The sequence below is a fragment of the Ranitomeya variabilis genome, chromosome 6 (genome assembly GCF_051348905.1).
Source record: "Ranitomeya variabilis isolate aRanVar5 chromosome 6, aRanVar5.hap1, whole genome shotgun sequence".
In the NCBI taxonomy this organism is placed as follows: Eukaryota; Metazoa; Chordata; class Amphibia; order Anura; family Dendrobatidae; genus Ranitomeya; species Ranitomeya variabilis.
In genome coordinates, this window is record NC_135237.1 from 56,256,358 (window position 1) to 56,282,429 (window position 26,072).

The following is a 26,072-nucleotide window of genomic DNA, read 5'->3' on the forward strand; positions in this document are numbered from 1 at the left end:
ACCCCATCCTCTCTCTCCCTGTGCCTCCATGAGCCAGTGTGGACAGGGGTTGTCTGTTTAAAACTGTACTAAGCTGACCTTGTGTCCCCTGGGGGTGCGGAACATCACGGTGGTGAAAGTGGGGAGACTGCATTACGTGATCCATCTGATGTAATAGTGAGGTCAGGCGGGATGACGATGTGCAGGTTCCTCACATGTGGTGGCAGCGGTGGGATTCTACAGGATCTCTCCGGTATCATCCATCACAATAACAAATAATATTTAAATGGATAAAAGAAAGACAAAAGAAAGGTGGGAAAAAGGTTAAGGGTAAATAGGGGAAAGGGACAGTATAAGAGATCCCTTTAATTTTGCCTTTTCCCAACTTTATTTTTTCTCGTAAATGGATAATCCCTAACATGTGCACAGCAACATCATTTTGTGCATTATATACATTTTTTACTGTGGTTTTGTGGCACCTTTTCACGTGGATATCCTCCCCAGTACCAGTGAATGACCCTGTCCTCGGTGCAGACCCCACCTTATGCACACAGTGGGGGCAGCACACCACACTGGGGGCTATCCTCTCCAGTACCAGTGAATGAGCCCATCCCCGATGCAGACCCCACCTCATGCACACAGTAGGGGCAGACTCTCATGTTGGACAGCACTCCACACTAGGAGCTATCCTCCCCAGTAGACCCCCGACGTAGACCCCCTAGTGCACACAGTAGGGGCAGCCTGTCACATGCGAGGGCCGCACTCCACATTAGGGGACTATCCTCCCCCGTTCCAGTGAATGAGCCTGTCCCAGCTGCAGACCCCCTCATACACACTGGGGGGCTATCGCACACAGCTCGGCTGCCCACCCGACAATGAGCGGCTGCAGCCCGGCGTCCCCTCTCATCATCTTCCTCCCCATGTTCCAACTTCCCTCCCCATGAACCGGAACCTTTCTGCTGCAGTGACAGCCCCGGGCTGTGGTGATGTGCTGGGGAGGAGGAGGAGCCCCTGTACCAGGGAAGAAGCCTCATTAATCCTGGCTCCTATTAACCATGAGCCAGCCGCGGAGATGCTGCCTGCCTGCTGGAGCCGCTCTGAGGGGCTCCTGATGTAGAGGGAGCGGCCCCCTCCTCCTCCACCTGGAGATGCCCTGCTAGCAGCAGCCCCCCAGCCCCGGCATCTGCAGCTGACACTCAGGGGGGCGCGTCTTGCTGATTTCTCCCCATCATTGCTCGGATCTGCTGCTGACAGGAGGGAGAGTATGGGGAACACCACCTCCTGCTGCGTGTCCTCCAGCCCCAAGCTGCGGAGAAATGCCCACTCCAGACTGGAGTCCTACCGGCCGGAGCAGGAGCTCAGCAGGGAGGACACCGGCTGCAACCTGCAGCACATCAGTGACCGGGAGAACATAGACGGTAAGAGGCGCTGCTGCTGCAGGGGAACGCGCTGCCCCCCGAGCTGTGCAGGGGAACGCGCTGCCCGCCGGGCTCTGCAAGGGAGTGCGCTGCCCCCCGAGCTCTGCAGGGGAGTGCGCTGCCCCCCGAGCTCTGCAGGGGAACGCGCTGCCCGCCGGGCTCTGCAAGGGAGTGCGCTGCCCCCCGAGCTCTGCAGGGGAGTGCGCTGCCCGCCGGGCTCTGCAAGGGAGTGCGCTGCCCCCCGAGCTCTGCAGGGGAGTGAGCTGCCTGGCACGTACGGGGGATGCCAGCCGGACAATGAGCTGTACCTGGCTGCTAGGAGGGTCGGGCTGGCGAGGCTCTGTGCTGCTGCCCACCAGTGGGCGTCACGTGTGTGCTAGATCCGCTGTCAGTCGCCCACCAGCTTCCCCAGCTGCTGCAGAACCTCTCAGTGATCATTGCACTGTTGGTGGGAGGATGACAGCTGGATTCTGCTCCATCTGCGTGTTCATAAGTCTTCCTCGCATTGTCACTCATAAATTGGTCCTTAAAGGGATTGTTCGCCTTTTGAGACTTTTTTTTTTTTTAGATCTTAAATGCGTGTATTTTAGGCGAAAAAACGCTTTTGCAATTGGATTCCTTTACAAATTTCGCCACTGTTTGTGTTCTATAGCCTTTGTGTTGCAGGCTCCGAAATGACTTAAAGGGGTCATCCGCTTAAAAAGGAAAGTTTCCCCTTGGCTTAGTTCAAAATGTAATTCCCAGCACCCACCGGCACAGGTTTACCCCATGGTGGGCGCTGTATAGGAAAAGGTGGCGTCACCATTCCACCAGCGGCAGCATTGCTGGGGCTTGTTGATTGGCTGCAGCGGTCAGATGACTTTAGCAACACGTCATCAAATATTTTTAGGATGACGCATTGCTCAAGTCACCCGACCGCTGCAGCCAATCATGTGCTGCTGGAACAATGACATCACCTCTTCCTGTGCAGCACAGCCATTATGTGACCGGCACTGGATCCAGGTGGATATCAGTCACTTTCTACAACTTCAGTCTCCTGGGGAAGTTTTTGTTTTGTCTGTACTACCCCTTTAACTTAGAATCCATAATGGCGTTGTCAGAACATGTGAAAGGTGAGCTGCACTTTGAAATCACGGATCTGAGAGGGGCTCAGTAACAGACAGGTAAGGGAGCAGCCAGTCTGTCGAATAAATCGCAACACTGAACACGTGAAGCCGTTCCGCTCAAGTCTGGAGGGCTCCGGGCACTGCGCCCTGATTTATACAACCATCTGACTGCACCCTAGGGCTTATAAACTCTCCGGTTAGAACGTGCTCACTGAAGGATTCTCAGTTACCTCCATCTACAGACAGAAGAACAAAGAGGCTGCAGAAGACAAACGGCAAAATCTTTATGAAACCAAATAGCAAAAAATGAGTTTCGCCCCAAATACATGGATATCAGTCAAAGGAAATGGCTCCTGAGGGATGAGAACCCCTTTAAGCAGGGCACATTGTGACTTGGGCGGACGATACCTTGGTAACGCTGCTGAATGCTGTGATTCTCTGCACCCAAGCATTATCGGGGGCATCGGGGAATGTTGTGGTAGACGTCTGCCATGGGTTACAATGTACCAGCAATGCTGCTAATCATCTCTTCCTGGTTGTTGCAAAAGCAAATGGAGTCTGATCTAAATCTATTGGCATTGGTTGTAACAGGACGGAAGCTGTCAGGGGTCCGCAGTCGCTGCTACAATAAGATCACAGCGATCCACCCAACGAGAAAGTAACAAATGGGATCTGCAACACGTAGATTGGGCTCTAAGTGGAGTCTTGTGAATGTGGAAAATGCCGCAATGATGGGCAGATTGGGGCCACGTGACGTGTGTGCGGTCAGCTTCATATATCTGGGGCCTGATAAAGGTCACTGGGGGTCTTTTATATTGGGGGGGTGGGGATGGGAGAAGCCATGATTCTCCCGCAACAACTACTTATGGTGCATAAAGATAACGGTGTCACCAAAAATACCTGGATGCACAGAACATAGGTTTTAATAGGATTAGACATAGTGGATGAGCACATAATAATAATAATAATAATAATAATATTATTTAGGTTCATTGATAAGAAACCTGTCACAGCTTTTACCATAATCATGAAATTAGGATGTGAATAACTAAGGACCCCCCCGAATATCCTCATTCTCTATAGACGTACTACAGGCCTTTGCTTGACCCCTGATTTCTGTCCGTTTACAGCCGAGTGTCGCTCTAGTCAATGTCTTGAAATGTTTCTTTAAGAAGTTTTCCAGAGTGAAAAAGTTCTGACAGTGATTCCCGATGTCGGTGGATAGTCACGTGACCACATGTATGGGATAATCACACTAGCGGACACGTGTCGATAATGGAGAATTGAGTGACGCGCAGAGTCTTGTTGACTAGAGACAAGTACCTAAATCGCGTATGTGTGGTCACGTGACGGTCACCCGCCCAGGCAAGAAAGGGGAATCTTGACAGTGTGCGCACCGCTCTGACACAATCTGGTGTCTGCAGGCACAGCATTTTCTTCTGAGGCTGGACAACCCTTTTTTTTTTTTTTTTTTTTACTTTTTTTTTTTTTCTCTATGTTATATCCTAATAATTACAATGGAAAATTTGATATTTTCCTTTTTCGAAGGAGTATTATCAGCTTATAGATGAGCCATTACTGGGACCTTCGCGTATCTGGAGACTGAGGGTCTCCTGAGCTCATCTTGCCAAGTTCTGCAGCCGCCGTGGGTGCACAGGTACCGCCACGTGCACGGCTCTCGCCACTGCCATCTATCGAGGTGTGTGCAGCTCCTGCTGATGGAATCCACTCCACAGGAGGCACTGTCCAATTTAAAGGCTGCGAAACAAAAACACTTCCCAAACTCTTCAAAACCCCTTCAGGAAGCAAAAGGCTCACCAAAGAAGAGTTTCCTGATGTCCCTACATCAAAACTCTTCATTTTTGACTGCCTCATGTTCACATACTCTTATGCCCCGAACCATCATTTCTGTTTCTCCACTTTGTGACTTTTTAAAGTGTTTGCTTCTTTTGGTGCTTTAAAGTCTCAAAGGAACAGGTTAGACACAAAAATAGAGGGCATCATTGATTTTGCCCCAACGTCATGACTCGTGAGCTCCGTTTTGAAGCATTTGGGGCGAAAAAAGTCAGTCCATACCGCAAGAAGAGAAAAGTTCTGTCATTAAATCACCGACGATGATAGAGTTCTGAAAAACGGTCAGCCACGCTAGCATCCAGATTCAGCAGTTGTGTAACTTTAAAATTCCCTTTTCTGTCTGGTCGTCATGTTTGTCTGGTGACTTTGGGCCAGATTAGAAGTTTGGGGAACTTGGCTCATATTGAAGGATGAACAATTTTGCAGATCCTTTCCATAAGCTTTTAAAATGTTGAATTCTAGGCTCATCTGTACAAAAGAGAAAAAAATTACTCTAGTGGTGTACAAAGTGCTAATATTGTAAGCCACTAGGGTACTGAAGTACCATTTTTAAAAAAATAAAAAACTGGGAAAAGTCTCAAAGGATAAATTGGCCAAAAACATCTGGATATTAAAAATCACCCCAAAAATGAAATGGAGTGAAAAACTAGAGCAAAAAATGCCGCTAAAGCCAAATATAAAAATCCTAGTATGTTAGAAGGAATCTCCAGAATCATCATGTCCAACCCCCGGCTCAATGCAGGAAAATCCCAGATCCAAAGTTTTATTGCAAATAAGGTACAAAAACAATGATGAATCAGGAGCTATAATTAGCTGGACCCCGACCCCTGTAATCGTTATAAGGAGGCCCGGCGTATTCGGTGGATGTGACATAAATACCAAAGTCTTTATACTCCTTTTCAGATGATATTTGATGAAGATACAATCAGTGTTGCCTTTCAGAAAAGTTCTAATACAAAATATTGTTTGGTTTTATGTTGTCTAGTAAAATTGTTACATATTTATTTTTTGCATAGAAGACAGTTGAATACTACGGTCTGTGCGGCCTATAGGATTCCTGGTTGTTTGCAGATTGCTCAGATTATAGGGTCAGGTTTCTTTTTGGGGATTTTTTTTTTGTGTGATTAACTTGCATTCATATTTAGCATTATTGAAAGCGTAATATTTATCCAATTGTAGAGACTTTTTTTTTTTTATTGGTTTGTGCTGTTTTTGCTCATCAACCTTTTAAGGGGGTGAAGTACAACTAGAAGGTAAAGTTTAAATCTCCATGTAAGGTTATCCTGGAGCTTTTTTTATATTATTATTATTATTATTATTATTATATGTTTAGTTCTATGGCATTGAATCATGGCTCTCCACAATAGATTTTTTTTTTTTTTTCTTTTTTGTGTGTGCAAAATTTGGTACAGCTGCCATTCCTACTACTGGTTCTCTGCGAGGAGGAGGCCTGGCCGAGGTTGTCTGACCATGTTTTGTATAGAGTCGTTTTGCTATTTTAATAGTGTTTACATTAACACATAGCATTGGACACCGCTGCTGTTATACGCCGTCCTCTTTATAACAGCTCTGATTGCTTAAAGGGAACTTGTTGCTGAGATTTTACTTCTGTAACGTGATGGTATTGCTATCTAGATGAAAGCCAGTGTCGGACTGGGTAGGCAACGGCCCACCAGTAACAGATTCTAGTTGCCCCCTCTTTATCTGCATACAAAAAAATATCCTGACCCTAGTGCACGAATTTATTTTTTACTTCTATGTAATGTAGATTTAGCTAGCTTGTTTGGTGAATGATTACATGATGCCTTTTTGCAATGAATCAAGTGTAGTGGCACTATTTATTAGCACTCTTATACAGGGGCCTACCGGAGGATTCTCCTGTCTTCCGGTGGGCCAGTCCGAGCCTGAGTACAAAAATTAAAATGATACCTGGTTTGGGGTAATCTTATACATCGACCCCAAGATATAAAGTTCTGAAACCACTTGTGAATTATCCTGGAAACCATCGGCGGTGTGTGATACACTGGGAGGGCCTCAATATGCCCCTGACGAACTGCCATATCGTTTCAATTGTTGTACTAGAACCTATACAGCCGTAACGCTGTTTCCGGTAGTAAAATATCATTAAATGGAGTCTGTCGCCGCCGTAGTAAAATATCATTAAATAGTCTGTCGCCGCCACAACGTATATTAAACAAACTGTACAGTAATGTAGGGGACTTAGCCCCTATAGAAATCATATTAGCACTGTACATTGCAGTAGTACTGTGCCTCGGAACATTTTTGTTAAGGCAAATTAGGGGTTTCCGCGCATTTTCACCCCCTCAATTGGTATTTTGAGGACTTACGCCACTTCTGATTGACGCCACTCACATGACCAGAGTGAGCCCCGCCTGAATTTAGCTGCGTGTGCACACTGGCACTGCCATACACATAGTGTCAGTGCCAGTTAGCGCACTGTGAGGGCGCCTTCTCCTCCCTGGCTTATTTCAGGAAAGGAAGTGAAGTGAGCGGCGGCAACATGGAGAGAGGAACCAGGGAGGAGAGTGTGCTTGCCCACAGGTTCATGCAGTGTCGGTGTGCAGACGAGTTGGCTGTGATTGCTCTTGGCAAACGAGTGCTGTCAATCCGAAATGGAGGAAGGCCCCAAAATTGTAATTAATGGGGGTGTAACCATGCATTGAGTTCTTGGTTATGCCATAGGTAACTTTCTCAAACGCTGCACCACTGTAATGTACTCTGCTAATGTTGTTTCTTTTTTCTTTTATTATATGAGATAATTGTAGTTATTTTATTCTGCTTTTTGAGGCCACCAGACTCACTATTAAGGTTATCACTAAGGAGCAGAAGCTGAGGACTGATTTCTGTATAACTGGATTTCCTTTCATAGCTGTATCTATGTGACAAGTCAAATATATAATTTCGTAGGTTGAGAACAGACCTAGGTCCATCAAGTTCAACCTTTCTAAACGTCTTTCCAGTAACATAATAATGATCCCACAAAACTGCAAATGGCAGAGGGGGTATAAGAGGGTTGGCGATGAAGCCGGAGCAGAGCCTTTACTTGGACCTGATCTTTGTTAGCTGAACCTTACATTTTGGATAACGACTCTGCTTCTTGGCCAGTGAGCGGCACTCCATCATCTTGGCATTGCGGACTTACTGCAACCTCATACAGCTTATTGTCTAAGGAACTAATTAATGGAGTTTTATAATACCATGAAATCCTGCTCTAAAGGAATGTACAGGACTTACTGCAATGCCCCGAAGTGATCAGTCGTGAATGTCCTCTTCACTTTGTTTAAAAAAACAAACAAAAAAACCCCAAAACTCTGTACAACAACTGCATGCGTATAAGGCACACAGGGTAAGTGCACACGTTGCGGAGTTGGCTGTGGATCTGCAGCAGTTTTCCCTGCGGTTTACAGTACTATGTAAACCTATGGAAAACCAAATCCGCAATTCACATGCTGTGGAAAATCGGTTTATTTTCCGCAGCATGTCAATTCTTTGTGCGGATTCTGCAGCATTTTACACCTATTCTATAATAGGAATCCGCAGGTGTAAAACCGCAGGCGAAATCTGCATAAAATCCGCAGGTAAAACGGAGATCTCTGGATTCTGCAGAATCCGCGCGGAAAAATCTGCAATGGAATCCGCAACGTGTGCACATACCCCTACAGCTCTGCTTGCTGCGTCTTTTCTGATCACTACATGGTAGATCATGGGATCACCAAGTTGTAGGTGATGTTGTGTTCTAAACAGTGACATGCTTAGAATATATCATGTATAAACATTATGATTTACTTCTTTTTGGGCCTGTTCCACCTGTCCGAGCACAAACTGCAGTGCTGGGACCTAGTGTCTGCGAGATAAAAGAATGCAGTATGCTTAAGTCTTCCTTTTTTTTTTTTCTCCACGAGACTCACCAATTTTAAGTCTATGGGTGCGCAAAAAAAAAAACCTCATAGAAATCATCTATTGTTTACAGAAACCTTGTTTTTACCAACCTAGGAAACTAATTGTCAGATATCGATGAAAGTGATCATGGGGTTTGTTTTTTTTTGCATGGAAAACAGGAGATATTTATTTATTTTTCCTTTTTTTTTTTTTTTTTTCTTTCTCTCCATCTGAAGATGACTTTTTTTATAGACCTATATGGAGCTGCTGAGTTCAGGTCAGGAGACCAACGGCAGGTTTGGATATCTTGGACTGTGCTCGGACCGTGCGTGTCTGATGTGGGAATCCTTAAAGAGTTTGTTCCATAAGTTCAAACCCGCCATTATACCCTAGAAGAGAATACGAGCATCGTAGAGATAATCCCATTTGGAACTTGCTTTTAAAAGCTGTAATGGAGGCTCTGCCACACGGGTTATGTACCTGCGCAATTGGACTAATGCATGTTGCAGCGGGCTCATTTGCTTACACTGGCCGATCTGCAGTCCGTTGTGCCGGATTTGGGCCTGACTGATAACTACTGATCTGGGTGCCATCTTATATTTCCCTTAAAGCTGTGTTCGAGAAAAAATGCCTGGTAATGGGGTCCACTAAGCAAAATAACTATTTCTAGTTCTGCTGCCGCACAAGAGTTTAATTGACGCCTTGTTCCATAGTTTGTAAAGTAAAAACCATGCAAGCTGATGGAATGAAATATCCTTTACCGTAATTGTGGACCCATTATTATATTCTCTAACTTTTTCATATAGACCGAAGTCTCTTACATCGCTATGCCCTACTGTTGTCACTGTAGCTTTTCTTGGTTCCAATCTCCTAGTGAAAATATTTGACCTGACTTTGTTGCCAAAATATTGAGCTTTTTGTTTGCTTGTCTTGCAACAGATAATGGAAATAGTCCCATATGTATGACATTGAGACAATGACTGTGCATGGCGCACCCTGGTATTTCATGTATTAGGATTTTGTCAGCACATGATTGGAGACCTTTAAAATTCCTATAATCCGTCACTTAATAGTCAGTGTATCCGCAGTTATTAATAAAAACTTCAGTACTCTTACATTATCACCCTCTACTCCTCTTTGGTCAGACCTCATCGGGAACACTGTGTCCAATTCTGGGCAACACATTTTAAAAAAGACATTGAAAAACTGGAGCAAGTTCAGAGAACCACAACCTGGATGGTGAGCGGACTGCAAACTATGTCCTACGAGGAATGGTTAAAAGGATCTGGGAATGATTTTAGCTTGCAAAAAAGAAGGCTAAGAGGAGACTTAACCCCCTTCCGACATTGGGCGTAATAGTACGCCGATGTCGGACACCCTTCCTTTTATGTGGGCTCTGGCGCTGAGCCCCACATCTTTTCGGGCACATGTCAGCTGTTTTGAACAGCTGACATGTGCCTCTAACAGCCCCCCTTTTGCCCCATTCAAAATAAAATAAGAAAAAATCAAATCACATACACATATTTGCAACCGCCGTGTTTAGAATTTCCCGATCTATCAATATAAAAAAAGAATTAAGGCTACTTTCACATTTGCGTTAGAATCCGCAGCGTATCATCCGCATCCGCAAACGTCTGATAACGCAGCTTTTTTTATCCGCATCAGCTTACGCGTCATGGTAAAAAAAAAAAAACGCAGCGTTTGCATGCGTTTTTACATGTGTTTGCGCTTTTTATGCACATGCGTTTGATATTTCCAGGGGGGTGTGTCTTTAATGGGCATGCGCAGTCCGAAGTACGCAAGCGCATCAAACGCATGCGTACGCAAAAGACATGTGTACGCATGCGTTCCCATAGATAGTAATGCGTTTTTTTGCTGCATTCCTTGCGCTAACAACCGCATACGTTTCTAGGCGGCAAATTGACGCCTCTAAAATTACTACATGTTGCGTTTACCGCGCCAAACCACAGACGGCGAAACGACGCATGCGTCGTCAAACGCAGCAAAACGCAACTGATCGCAGACTCATGCGTCCCTAATGTTAAATATAGGAAAACACAACGCATGCGGATTATTGCGGAAGAAACGCTGCTTTGGACACAACCGCAAATGTGAAACCGGCCTAACCCGATTACTAAACAGTGTAACGAGAAAAAAAGTTAAAACCCCAGAATTACGGGGTTTTTTGGTTGCCACAACATTGCATTAAAATTCAATAATGGATGATCAAAAGATCGTATCTGCACCAAAATGGTACATTTAAAAACGTCAGCTCGGTGCTCAAAAAGTAAGCCCTCACCCAACCCCAGATCACAAAAAATTGAGACGCTACAGCTATAGGAAAATGGCAGAAATTTTATTTATTTATTTTTTTAACAAACTTTGGAATTATTTTTTCACCACTTAGGTCTGCCCCCGGCCTTAACATATAAAAATAGGGTCTGCGATACGCAGAAAAGTTGCTGAACAGTGATCAGTATTCAATGCAAGGATGCGACTATTTATTTATTTTTTTTATTCTCCATAAAGTATCCGTGTCACCTGTAAACCATGTAGGTAAATCATTGAATTACTGGCTGTTATGCTGTCTAGCTCTGTATGAAATAAATAAAAAAAAATATATGTGTGTGTATATACAGTGGGGCAAAAAAGTATTTAGTCAGTCAGCAATAGTGCAAGTTCCACCACTTAAAAAGATGAGAGGCGTCTGTAATTTACATCATAGGTAGACCTCAACTATGGGAGACAAACTGAGAAAAAAAAATCCAGAAAATCACATTGTCTGTTTTTTTTATCATTTTATTTGCATATTATGGTGGAAAATAAGTATTTGGTCAGAAACAAACAATCACGATTTCTGGCTCTCACAGACCTGTAACTTCTTCTTTAAGAGTCTCCTCTTTCCTCCACTCATTACCTGTAGTAATGGCACCTGTTTAAACTTATTATCAGTATAAAAAGACACCTGTGCACACCCTCAAACAGTCTGACTCCAAACTCCAGTATGGTGAAGACCAAAGAGCTGTCAAAGGACACCAGAAACAAAATTGTAGCCCTGCACCAGGCTGGGAAGACTGAATCTGCAATAGCCAACCAGCTTGGAGTGAAGAAATCAACTGTGGGAGCAATAATTAGAAAATGGAAGACATTCAAGACCACTGATAATCTCCCTCGATCTGGGGCTCCACGCAAAATCCCACCCCGTGGGGTCAGAATGATCACAAGAACGGTGAGCAAAAATCCCAGAACCACGCGAGGGGACCTAGTGAATGAACTGCAGAGAGCTGGGACCAATGTAACAAGGCCTACCATAAGTAACACACTACGCCACCATGGACTCAGATCCTGCAGTGCCAGACGTGTCCCACTGCTTAAGCCAGTACATGTCCGGGCCCGTCTGAAGTTTGCTAGAGAGCATTTGGATGATCCAGAGGAGTTTTGGGAGAATGTCCTATGGTCTGATGAAACCAAACTGGAACTGTTTGGTAGAAACACAACTTGTCGTGTTTGGAGGAAAAAGAATACTGAGTTGCATCCATCAAACACCATACCTACTGTAAAGCATGGTGGTGGAAACATCATTCTTTGGGGCTGTTTCTCTGCAAAGGGGCCAGGACGATTGATCCGGGTACATGAAAGAATGAATGGGGCCATGTATCGTGAGATTTTGAGTGCAAACCTCCTTCCATCAGCAAGGGCATTGAAGATGAAACGTGGCTGGGTCTTTCAACATGACAATGATCCAAAGCACACCGCCAGGGCAACGAAGGAGTGGCTTCGTAAGGAGCATTTCAAGGTCCTGGAGTGGCCTAGCCAGTCTCCAGATCTCAACCCTATAGAAAACCTTTCGAAGGAGTTGAAAGTCCGTGTTGCCAAGCGAAAAGCCAAAAACATCACTGCTCTAGAGGAGATCTGCATGGAGGAATGGGCCAACATACCAACAACAGTGTGTGGCAACCTTGTGAAGACTTACAGAAAACGTTTGACCTCTGTCATTGCCAACAAAGGATATATTACAAAGTATTGAGATGAAATTTTGTTTCTGACCAAATACTTATTTTCCACCATAAAATGCAAATAAAATGATAAAAAAACAGACAATGTGATTTTCTGGATTTTTTTTTCTCAGTTTGTCTCCCATAGTTGAGGTCTACCTATGATGTAAATTACAGACGCCTCTCATCTTTTTAAGTGGTGGAACTTGCACTATTGCTGACTGACTAAATACTTTTTTGCCCCACTGTACATATGTATGTATGTATGTATGTATATATGTGTGTGTGTGTGTATATATATATGTATGTGTGTGTGTATATATATATGTATGTGTGTGTGTGTATATATGTGTGTGTGTGTATGTGTATATATATATATATATATATATATATATATATATATATATATACACATATATATATATATATATATACATACACACTGTATATATGTTTTCACACATATTTGAGCCCATGGATCCATTATATGTCCATTTTGCAAGCCGGCGAGAATCTCGCCATACGGATGACACACGGATATTTTTGTGGAAAAAATCGCATCCTCGCATTGAATACGGATCACTGTTCTGGAACTTTTCTGCGTATCTCGGCCGTAAAAAACGGACCGTATTTTTATCCGTTAGTTGTGACCCCCGAGGTATCGGCTGGCCTCTAGCCTTATTCTTTGTGCTTTAGGCACTCTAGCTATCCTCCTGTCGCTGGCATGAGCAGGGAGGAAGTTAAGGACTGCAGTAATTCACTTTTGTTCCTTTTCTGGCATTAAAATGATTGGAGTGTAGAGAGGTTTTTAAATGGAATCTTGGAGATTTACCTTCAGTTGTCGTCAGCCACAGAACTAGTAAAAGTTGCTCCATGGTCGAGTATTTCTTACTCCAAATGTTAAAATTGAAGTGACTTGAAGTAAAGGCTCCCTGGGCTGTACAAATTGAATTTTAGGACACTCTATAGTTTACATTTCTCGGTATCCTCAGCAGTGAGGTAGAAGCTCTTGTATAATTTACCTTTTCAGTACTTTTCTGAGAATTTGAAGTCTTTTCATGCCAGCAGTTGTTTTCAGACAATCCAGTTCAACCTCTACCAGGCTATCTGTTTTAACTCTTTACAGGCTTAAAAAAAAAAAAAAAAAAAAAAGAGCAGGCGGGGAAGTTGATTAACAACTGTTCTATAAAGCACATTAAAGGCATAATCAAATTTCTGACGCCCGTCAGTTCTCTGGGGCCTGCACAATTCAGACTTTTATGGCATACCGTCTTTGATGAGAATATCAACATATTTATGCCTGGAGTCCTATTGCTGCCTCCTTCTTACCCTCCATAGGTGCATGGAGAATTTTTACCTAATTATCTGCGATCCAGTGTTTTTATTCCTAAATAATCAACATTTTTCCTCATAAATGACCTGTTCGGCTCATAGATCTTATGAGAATCTGCTTCAACAGTTTATTATAAATGAAAGTAGGAGTTACCATTGTGAGCCATGTAATGACTGAGTCTGATCTCCATGCCTCACTGTGGTAACTCTTTCAATTTAAATAATCTCTGGAGGCAGATTCTCCGGGAGATCTATGTCCAGCCCATAGATCTTAACAGCTCATTTACATATTAAGAAAGATTTTGATTATTCTGGAATTCCTCATCGTCTTGCACATACCAAGGTATAATTTTAGTCAACTTCCTGCGACCTACCTGCTCATATAGACAGCTTAGGAGGGCTGATCCTACTGACAGATTCCTTTTTTTTAATGTCCAGCATCTCTGTAGTGACAAGCGTAGGAATTCTGCTTGGCAAATTACCTGTCTATGGCCGGCTTTGCTAACAGAAGGAAAGCAGATTGAATAGACGGCAGAATCATTGTCTGTCTTCAGCTCTGAATGTGCAATAATGGAAACTAATCTATCTGATCTGTGCAGTCTAGATAAATGATAACAGAGCTTTTCCTCTGCAGCTGAATCCGATGTCTCCAGTGTTGGTACAAATGAGCATCAGATTGTCTGTTGAGCTGAAAAGCGAGGGAGGACGTGGCCATGATGGGATGACTCTGCATTGCATAGGTGGACCTAATGGTTTTCCATTACAAGCCCTATCAGCCAAAACTTTTTAACCACCTTCCCAATATTGTTTTTTTTCTCCAAAACCGCTATGTTTTGTTAGAAAGACCTCTGAAGGTGTCCTCTGGCACCTAGCACTGATATGAATTATTACATTGCATGGACCTTGCACATCACAGGGTATCGTCCTAGGGAATGGAGGACTGGGTGTCGGGAGGATAGCTCTGGACTCAAAGCACCTCACTAACAATCACTGACATGGGTACATGTCATGCCTGGAGAGAGGTTTTTAGTTTAGAACATTTTTTTTTCTTCTTTCTTTTTAGATAAATCTAACTTCTAATTTTTTTTAATTGATTTGCAATTGTTTATGCTAAAAAATTGTAAGAATCGGTCAAACACAAAAGTAAAGAGCATTTCTGTTTTTTGCTACAAATTTATGAATCGCGTGCACCATTTTACAAAACCCGACGACGATGAACCTGTGACATTGTCTTCTCGGATATTATTTTGAGGTATGGGTTTCTCTTGGATTTGAGGCACAGATCTATCCCAATCTTTGGCGCTTCTGCCTGAACAACGTTCGGGGGTGGAACCCATATCTAGAAGACACTAGTGGCATATCCTGTGGATATCCTCTACGTTCTGTGCTGAGAATACCCCTTTAAGAGTGATGATCTGTTTTCCTGCATGGTACAGTAGGGTCCATGGTGTTCTCTCCAGGTGTCCCCAGTAATAACACGTTGAGGGATCGGTGGCGCTGCTTCCATTGTCAGCGGTCCCTATGAAGAATGCGATTTAACAAAGCTTTTAGTGTCCGTTCCTTTTCTCCGCCACCAGTAGGTTTCCGGAGGTTGGCGACACTTGATCAATGAGTCTTTTTAGCTTTATCTAGGACAACTGCTGGCTGCTATGACATAAATGAGAAAATTGAATCAAACCTTGATCAGTGAGGGTTGTCACAATTCTGCTGGAAAAGAAAACCTCAGCGAGAATTTCTGCTCTCGTTGTTTGATAAGCCAGCAATCATCTAGATGACATAATCAACCCGGCCGCAGAAATTTCACACAAGCGTTTCTTGCTTTCTAATAATTATAAGTATTTTCCCCTCTTTGCTAAATGGCTTAAATGACTGTTTTTCTTGGAGGGAAGAAAAAAAAAAACACCACTCAGCTAGAGAATTTTTTTTTTTAAAGGCTGACAATTACGGTGAATTCATGCTGAGCAGCCAACCGGTAGGGGGGCTTCCAAAATGAACCATGGTAACCTCTCCAGAGGGCGGCTCTGTACTGTCCTCATGAATTCATTTCTAATATTCTTATATATCGCCTTAGATCAAGTATTTATAATAAAGGGGCAATCATTCGCTCAGCTCGCCATCCGTTACTTTCATATGCCAATTTAAAATATACTGTTTCCGAATACCAAGTGCATGGAAATTCTGTGTCTGGTCTAATGCTAGCGGTGCTGGGAAGGTAGGGGACAAATGGACATGGACAGTCTTGGCAATAAAAAGTGGAACCCTTGTATAAACCGTGTTTATCATACTTTACGACCTCATATTACTGCCAAGATACTTCTGCCTTCATAATTTATGATGGTTTAAAATTGTCAATCTATGCATGAGTGTGGCATTTAATGGCAAATGTTGACCAGTAAGTCATATTGTTAAAAAAAGCAGCAAATCATAATTGGCTGTATGCATGCTTTATATCGGCATAGAAATGCGTGTTCGACCTCCACAAAAAAAAAAAAAGTATGCTGGACTCAGTAGCCAAGTGTACGCCAAAACAATGCACTTTACATCGGGGACTGTGAGACAACAGAGCTTACATGGGGGTAAATTCCCAGCGTGTACTTACTACGTGCCTGGGGGGAAAAAAAAAAATAAAAAATCAAGATATGGACAGCCTACTGGTTTTAGTTTGGTTGTGGAGGGTCCCATATTCTAAAGGTTGTGGTCAATTTTCCAGTGTGCCACTTCATAAAAATGCATAATCCTTTAAAGGGGACATTTCACATGCTCAAATTGTAAATTGAGATAAATACCATAGAAAAATTCCCTAATTCTGCTGCTCTGTTCCTTTTTTTTTTCTCTGCATAACTCCATTGCAGCGATATTCACGTTTATTCTTTTTAAAGCGCAATATGTGACATCTCTGCTTTCAGTCCAACTAGGCATTTCTTCAGATTCTTCCAAGGGGAGGTACAGTCTTTTTCGTTGCTGGGATCAACACGCTCACAGGTATCAATGTCCACGATTTAGGTTTAGCACACACTTTCCCAGAGTGCTCCGTCTCCAGGCACACACTGAACACTGAAAGCTCTGGCCTTCAGCCATTTAAGCCCAGACTTTGTGACTCGTCCATCATGTAACTGATTACATGATCTCAACATTGCACAGGTCCTGTCAGGACTCTGAAGGTGGAGATACGGCGGACATCCTCCCACCCACTCTATGGAGGTCCACTAAAACCAGCCCATAGTGTAATTTTCATTTAACCCTCCTAAGGCCGGCCTCACACTAGCGAGTTTTACGGACGTATGAGCGCATAAACTACGTCCGTAAAATACGCATTACACACGGCCCAATGATTCTCTATGGCCCAGCTCCTATCAGCCGTATTTTACTGATCCGTATTATACGGTCTTGTACGGCCGTACAAAATCGCATCATGCTGCGTTTGTCACCGTATTGCGCAAAAAAATCGCCAATGAAAGTCTATGGGGGCAAGAAAAATACGGATTACACACGGACCATGCGTGTGACCTGCGAGAAATATGCACCGGTGTTAGAGAGAAAAGCTGGTAATTCAATTGCCGGCTTTTCATTTCTCCTTCCCAAACCCGACAGGATATGAGACATGGTTTACATACAGTAAACCATCTCGTATCCCTTTTTTTTTTTTTTTTGCATATTCCACACTACTAATGTTAGTAGTGTGTATGTGCCAAATTTTGGCGCTGTAGCTGCTAAAATAAAGGGTTAAATGGCGGAAAAAATTGGTGTGGGCTCCCGCGCAATTTTCTCCGCCAGAGTGGTAAAGCCAGTGACTGAGGGTAGATATTAATAGCCTAGAGAGGGTCCATGGTTATTGGCCCCCCCTGGCTACAAACATCTGCCCCCAGCCACCCCAGAAAAGGTACATCTGGAAGATGCGCCTATTCTGGCACTTGGCCTCTCTCTTCCCACTCCCGTATGGCGGTGGGATATGGGGTAATGAAGGGTTAATGTCACCTTGCTATTGTAAGGTGACATTAAGCCAAATTAATAATGGAGAGGCGTCAATTATGACACCTATCCATAATTAATCCAATAGTACTAAATGGTTAATAAAACACACACACATTATTACAAAGTCCTTTAATGAAATAAAGACACAGGTTGTAGTAATATTTTATTCTCTTAATCCAGCTGAAGACCCTCGTTCTGTGAAAAAGTAAAAATAACAAATCAACAATATCTCATACCTTCCGATGATCAGTCACATCCCACGAAGTAAATCCATCTGAAGGGGTTAAATCATTTTACAGCCAGGAGCTGTGCTAAAGCACTCGCTCCTGCCTGTAAAACCCCGGGTACTGAAAGGAAAGCTGGGTGATCTGTAGTTACCTTGAGTCGCGGTGATGCGCCCTCTGCTGGATGTCCTCATGAACTGGAGCCTTGGAAAAGTTCCCACGCTCGAGTTCATATGAGGACATCCAGCAGAGGGCGCATCACCGCGACTCAAGGTAACTACAGATCAAACTGCTTTCCATTCAGTACCCGGGGTTTTACAGGCAGGAGCACAGCTGCATTAGCACAGCTCCTGGCTGTAAAATGATTTAACCCCTTGAGATGGATTTACATTGTGGGACATAACGACGGAAGGTATGGAATATTGTTGTTTGTTTTTTTAACTTTGTTTCAGGACGATGGTCTTCAGGTGGATTAAGAGTCTAATAAAATATTACAACAACCTGTGTGTTTATTTCATTAAAATACTTTTTAATAATGTGTGTGTGTTTTTTTTAACCCTTTCATACAATTGGATTAATAATGGATAGGTGTCATAATTGACGCCTCTCCATTATTAATCTGGCTTAATGTCACCTTACAATTGCAAGGTGTCATTAACCCTTCATTGCCCCATATCCCACCGCTACACGGGAGTGGGAAGAGAGAAGCTAAGTGCCAGAATAGGCGCATCTTCCAGATGTGCCTTTTCTGGGGTGGCTGGGGGCAGATGTTTGTAGCCAGGGGGGCCAATAACCATGGACCCTCTCTAGGCTATTAATATCTGCCCTCAGTCACTGGCTTTACACTCTGGCGGAGAAAATTGCGCGGGAGCCCACGCCAATTTTTTCCGTGATTTTAACCCTTTATTTTACAAGCTACAGTGCCCAAATTTTGCACATACACACTACTAACATTAGAAAAAAAAGGGATATGAGATTGTTCACTGCATGTAAACCATGTCTCATATCATGTCGGGTTTTGGAAGGAGAAATGAAAAGCCGGCAATTGAATTACCGGCTTTTCACATATATCGCGCTGAATTAAATATAAATGCAGAAAATATATATATATATATATATATATATATATATATATATATATATATATATATATATATATATATATATATATATATATATATATATATATATATTTTAACGAACATTTGAGGCCATAAATCCATTAGATGTCGGTTTTGCAAGCCTGCGAGAAAATATCGCAGTACGGATGCCATACGGATTACATACGGAGGATGCCATGCGCAAAATACGCTGTCACACCCTGCCTACGGAGGACATACTGATCACTATTTTGGGAACATTTCTGCGTATTACGGCCGTAATAAACGGACCGTATTTACATACGCTGAGTGTGAGGCCGGCCTAACACTCAGAAAATTATTCTGGTTTAACATCGCTGATGCCATTATGCGCAGTGACACATCTTCCCTCCATCACTTCACGAGTAACTCTGTCTCATGGTGTACATTTTATCTAGCCTCTTTCCATGTTCTCCACCCCTCAGTACAACTACAAGACATATGGATGAGGGGCGGTTACTGATTATTATACTTTGGTCCTTTTCAGCTAGAGAGGACACATGAGCTACTCTATGGGTCGCATTTAGTATGAGAACGGTGGTGTACACCTGGCCTGATACGCGCTCTGCTGACCCATGTCAGCGGGCAGGTGCAGCGTGGATTCCCCGCTGGGATGCCCCGGGTGCCACTGACATCATCTGGCCATCGTCTAGTTACCTCTTGGTGGTAGTCAGCTCCTTTTTATGTTTGGGTGTGAAGTACATTTGTCATTACTTGTAAGCTGGTGAAGATACACTTGACTGGAGCGGCTGATTATGTGGCAGCATCCATCAGATTGCAGAACACATCTCGCTGTATCTGTAGCAACGAAAGACAAAGTACCGAGCGGCAGCTGAGAAACGCACCACAGGGTTGGAATAATCAGATTGATGGTGTCCCCACTCCTGCTGAACTACAATGCCTGTCATTGTGCGCTCACTCACTTGTATTGATGCTTTTGGGTTGTTTTTTTGTACCCACAGGGCAATGAAAGACTTCGAGACCTTTTTCTCCATCCACCTGCTTCCCCCCCGTAGAACAGCAGGCGCTCTGATTCTAGCAATGCACTTTTTCTACTTCTTTAACCCAACCATGATATATAATAGTTAAAGGAGAAGTCCACCTTAGCGAACGTTTTTGTCCCATTGCATTTAAAATAAATGTCTACTTTCCAAATATTATATATGAAAAATGTCAGTAGTTTCAGGTCTACAGCTCCTGTGCTGACCAATGCAACTCCATGGCAGCCACCGAAGGGTGCAGATTGTCTTTACTTTTCACCCTACTTCTCCCTCCCCTACCAAAATTATATGTTAGTAAGAATTTGGCACTTTATACAGGCTTTGTTTATCGGTTTCCATAGAGGTTAATTGATCTGCGGTGGAGCTGTGAACTTAATGTGAACTTCATTTTAATGAAAAATATTCTAACATTATATGCAAAGTACCGTAGCTTGATATTTTAAAATGCACGGGAACAAAAAAATTTTATTCTGGTCTTTGCTAAAAGCCAATACAATAAAATAAAAAAGACCTAGATCAAATATGAAGTCCACAGAACTTGATGCAAGAAGTCTTGGTTCAAGTGGCAAGAACCTAATTGTAACAATGGGTACCACATGCGAAAAGGAACGATCTGAGGGTTTTTTTCCGAAAATAACATTTTTGGCAAGGTAGGAACAAAAGCATACCTGTTATCTCATCTAATGAGGAGGATCCTAGAACGCTGTGGTTTGGTGAACAGCTCTTTTGCAGTACGGACAGGTGGCGTTGGGTGAAAAGTTGGAACAATGGTGGCAGATTTGGTAGCACTGGAACGACTGATGTTGTAGAGTAGGCACAACAATGAAACGGAGCTAATTCTGCGATGAGGAACTGGAATTGCACAGGAGGTTTCAATGTGGTGGAGCTGTCACAGTGATAAAGCAGAATTGACTTGTTGATGTAGCAAAGCTGCGTTTGCAACAGAGTTCAATGTGGCAGAATAGGCACAGCATTGAAACAGAGGCAATTCTGCAATGAAGAACCAGAATGGGTTGAATTACACAGGAGGTTTCCATGTGGCAGAGATGTGAAAGTGATACAGCAGAGTTGACTGAGCGATTTAGAAGTACTGTGTTTGCAACAGAGTGCGAGGTGGTACATGAAATGGAATATAGAGTCTTCCGTAGCGGCATGTACACCACTACGTAAATTCTCAGGTGGTGTCTTGCGTGAGCTGGCTTAAATGGCCTGAAAGGGTGACATCCTCTGGGGTTCCTGGAGCCAAACACATGGCAATAGGCTGCCAATGCTGTGGTGGGAAGAGCGGTTTTAGAAGACTCACCCCTTTAAAGCTGTGAACGAAATCTATAAGCAATTAACATGAGGGCTTTTACTGAGTATTGCTTTAAAATGTCATGTTTTTATACTCCGATTTCCTTTGTTCGGAGGTGGCATGAATAGCTATTATGATAACAGTTTGTGGGTAGACATTAAACTTTGGTATGAATCAGCATATCCTCTGCATTACTTCTTTATTAAGGTAGTTTTATTTTTATTTCTGGGTGTTTCATGTTAATAAGTGACAGAAAGCTCTCCTCTTTATGCCCCATGAGCTTCTGAAATAGGTAAGATAAAAAATATTCAACTTCATCAAAATGGTGGCGGCTCCTGCCCAGTAGCATTTATCTTGTTCGCGCTGGCGCCATTTTGACGAACTTGAATTTTTTTTAACCCCTCAATTGTATAGATGTAAATAGAATAAACATCAAGTAGAAATGATCGGCAATTAGCAAGACAACCCATATAAAGGAGTGGTTCTGCAGGGGGTGACCACAGACCATTTCTCTGTTCTCATCCTTTTGACTGTTGTTTTGTCACTTCTGCAATTTGTCATTGCTCTCATCTGTAGGGGTCCTGTACAGTAGCATGAGGTGGTGTCTACAAAGCACAACAGTTGCTCAGGTAGTGAAGCTCATCCAGGACGGCACATCAATGCGAGCTGTGGCAATAAAGGTAGCTGTATCTGTCAGCACAGTGTTCAGACCATGGAGCAGATACCAGGAGACAGGCCAGTACACCTGGAGATGAGGAAGAGACTGTAGGAGGGAAACACAGCAGCAGGACCTCTACCTCCTCTGTGCAAGGAGGAGAAGTGCTAGAGCTCTGCAAAATGACCTCCACCAGGCCACTAACATCCATGTGTCTGCTCAAGCTGTCAAAACCGACTCTGGGTGGTTTGAGGTCCCGACATCCAGAAGTGGGTAATGTGCTTGCAGCTCAACACCATGCAGGGCGATTTGCTATTTGCCCAAGAATACCAAGATTTGCAGATTCGATATTGACGCCCTGTGCTCTTCACAGATGATAGCAGGTTCACACCTAGCACATGTGACAGTCTAGAGACTCCGTGGAGAATGTTCTGCTGCCTGCAGCATCCTCCAGCATGAAAGGTTTGGCAGTCGATCAGTAATGGTGTGGGGAGGCGTTTTTTTAGAGGGCTGCGCAGCCAGAGGTAAAATGACTACCATTAAGCACCGGGATGAGATCTTCAGACCCATTGTGAGACCATACACAGGTGCACTGGGTCCTGGGTTCCTTCTGATGCATGACAATGCTAGGCTTCATGTGGCTGAAGTATGTCAGCAGTTACTCCATGATGAAGGCATTGATACCATGGACTGGCCTGCCCATTCCACAGACCTGAATCCAATCGAGTACATCTGGGAGACCATATCTCATTCCATCCACCAATGCCACGTTGTGCCACAGACTGTTGAGGAGTAGCCGGATGCTTTAATCCAGGTCTGGGAGGAGACGGGCATGTGGAGGCCACACACACTACTGAGCATCATTTCCACTGAAGTTTGCTCAGCTTTTATTTTGATTTTCCACTTTGATTTTGAGCATCATTCCAAATCCAGGCCTCAATGGGATATTAATTTTGATTTACATTGATCATTTTTATGTTTTATTGTTCTCAACACATTCCTCTATGTAATGAATAAAGATTTGCAACTGGAATATTTCATTATTATATCTAGTATGTGATATTTTAGTGTTTAAGAGAGAGGCACAAAAGTCTATGTTCCAGCTCCTTTGTTTCAATTCCACATCCAAATTTTTACTATCTTGTAAAAAAAACTCAAGAATAGAAAATATATCCTAATCGGATGCTGAATATGGCCTTAAATAAGATATTGTTAAAAAATCATGAGGAATTATTCTCCTCCCAGAATGATCGTGTTTCTGGAAAGAAGATGAATCTTTGTGGCTTCAATATAGTCCTCAATTTTATCAAATCAAATGTGTCATTAGCAAATTTTTACCTATACTTTATGAAGATCCCACCCTGGCTTCCATATTACAAACTGGGTGCAATGTAGTCTCAAGAAGAGCCCCCAGTCTGGGGAACATGCTCTCCTCTAGCGTGTTCTTCTCTAAAACTTCTCAGGGAACGTAGCTTGATATTAAAGACAGTTTAAAAATGCGGCACAACAAATTGTAAGACCTGCAAACAAATTATTAACACCAAGGTTTTTAACAATCACGATAACAATCAAAGATGTAAGCATAAAAGAATTTATTAACTGGAATGTAAATCAGGTTATTTACAAACCTTATTGCATTGCATGCGACTTGGCATATGTGGGATGCTCCTCAAGGAAATGGAAAACTCCGATTGCTGAACATCTTCATGATAGAAGTAATGCTGTGACTACCAATACGAGTCGTAATATTCCCTCTGTGGCCAAACCCTTTATATACCAACACTTTTAGTATTGTCTCTCTTCGGGTTTGCGGACTAGAATGGGTTAATAAACCCTTGCGGGGTGGTGATATTGGACGCCGCTTGCTGACTTGTGAAGCCTATTGGATCAACAATCTGGGTACTAGCTGTCCAAATGGGCTAAACAGACGCAATTACAATTTGAAATGTTTTTCTATTACATTTTATCAGCATTAATATGTGTTGTTTTTTTTTTTGTGTGTGTTTATTCACCTATTTATTTTTTTGTTTTTTTATGTCTGATTTTCATGAACTTTTCCGTCAGGACCTTACACACCATCTGACATGTTTCAGATGATTGATTGGTTTAGTTTCCCTATAAGAATGTGTGTGTCCTAAGGATAGCAGCTTTGATAAAGTGTATAAAGTACATCCTACATGCAAACTATGCCTTTATATTATGGAGACTGCTTCATATTGTTCCCATTGTTATTGTTGGTTTTCATACTGACTTCTGAGAAACCCTTGTATAGCGGTCACCATGTTCCTAAGGCTTCATACAGCACATTCATAGGCGCTTCGTGTCGCCATGCGATGCCACCATAATTCAATGTGTACATATAGGAAACTAGTTGTGCTAACTCCACAAGATGTCACCTATCCACGAGATGCGTGATAACTTGCTGATTGATGGGGGTTTAATCTCTGGGACCCCCAAGTATCCAGAAAATTGGCCTCTAGTGTTAGGATACAAGGGTGGCCTCATATGTGTGCCACTTTATGTATGGGACTGCCAGAGATGGCCGAGTGCAGCACATGGGCAGATCAGAGCCCCATACTCTGAATACATGTCGGACCCTATGGTCAGACCCCCCAGTCATCTGTAGTTGTCGCCTATAACGCGGATAAACAATAAATTGCATGTCTTGTGGTTTGGCTGCAGCGGTGACGTCACATGAGCTGCAATACCACACACAACCCTTGGGTGGAGGCAGGACAGTTTCTGAAAGAAAGCGGTCATATTTTTCCAATCCGGAACAACTCCCTTAAGATCTTTTTAACATGTTTTTATTGAATTTTAATATACCGTATATACTCAAGTATAAGCCGACCCCCCCCCCCCTAATTTTGCCACAATAAACTGGGAAAACTTAGTGACTCGAGTATAAGCCTAGGGTGGGAAATGCAGCAGCTACCGGTAAATGTCAAAAGTAAAAATAGATACCAACAAAAGTAAAATTGAGACATCAGTAGGTTAAGTGTTTTTGAATATCCATATTGAATCAGGAGCCCCATATAATGCTCCATACAGTTCATGATGGCCCCATAAGATGCGCCATATTAAAATACGCCCCATATAATGCTCCATATACAAATGTGCCACATATAATGCTCCATGCAGTTCATTATAGCCCCATAAGATGCTCCATCTACACCGTGTTCCAAATTATTATGCAAATTGGATTTCAGTGTGATAAAGATTTAATTCTTTTGTTTTTCAAATAAACTCGTGGATGGTATTGTGTCTCAGGGCTCAATGGATCACTGAAGTCAATCTTAAACACATGTGATAATTAGTTTTCCATGTGATTCTAATTAAAGGAAAACTACTTAAAAATGATGTTCCACATTATTAAGCAGGCCACAGGTTTCAAGCAATATGGGAAATAAAAAGGATCTCTCTGCTGCTGAAAAGCGTTAAATAGTGCAATGCCTTGGTGAAGGGATGAAAACATTAGAAATTTCCCGAAAACTTAAGCGTGATCATCGTACTGTTAAGAGATTTGTGGCTGAATCTGAGCACAAATGTGTTTGTGGTGATAAAGGCATAAAGAGGAAGGTTTCTGCCAGGCAAGTTCATCGGATAAAGAGAGCAGCTGCTAAAAAGCCATTACAAAGCAGCAAACAGATATTTGAAGCTGCTGGTGCCTCCGGAGTCCCTCGAAACTCAAGGTGTAGGCTCCTTCAAAGGCTTGCTGTGGTGCATAAACCTACTATTCGGCCACCCCTAAACAGTGTTCACAAGCAGAAACGGTTGCAGTGGGCCCACACATACATGAAGACTAATTTCCAAACAGTCTTGTTTACTGATAAGTGTTGAGCAACTCTGGATGGTCCAGATGGATGGAGTAGTGGATGGTTGGTGGATGGCCACCATGTCCCAACAAGGCTGCAACGTCAGCAAGGAGGTGGAGGACTCATGTTTTGGGCTGGAATCATGGGGAAACAGCTGGTAGGGCTCTTTAAGGTTCCTGAAGGTGTGAAAATGACCTCTGCAAAGTATATAGAGTTTCTGACTGACAACTTTCCTCCGTGGTATAAAAAGCAGAAATGTGCCTTCAGGAGCAAAATCATCTTCATGCTGACAATGCCCCATCTCATGCTGCAAAGAATACCTCTGAGTCATTGGCTGCTATGGGCATAAAAGGAGAGAAACTCATGGTGTGGCCACCATCTTCCCCTG

General features: G+C 43.0%; 1 protein-coding gene across 1 annotated transcript in view; it reads left to right on the top strand.

Annotated features, from left to right (window-relative positions):
* Positions 1-911: 911 nt before the first annotated feature.
* The window catches only part of CCNY (cyclin Y), a 140,921-nt gene continuing 115,760 nt past the window's right edge, over positions 912-26,072 (top strand). The window contains exon 1 of the mRNA XM_077268532.1: positions 912-1,397. Coding sequence (XP_077124647.1) covers positions 1,244-1,397 — 154 coding nt within the window. The 5' untranslated portion in view covers positions 912-1,243. The remainder of the gene's footprint in view (positions 1,398-26,072) is intronic.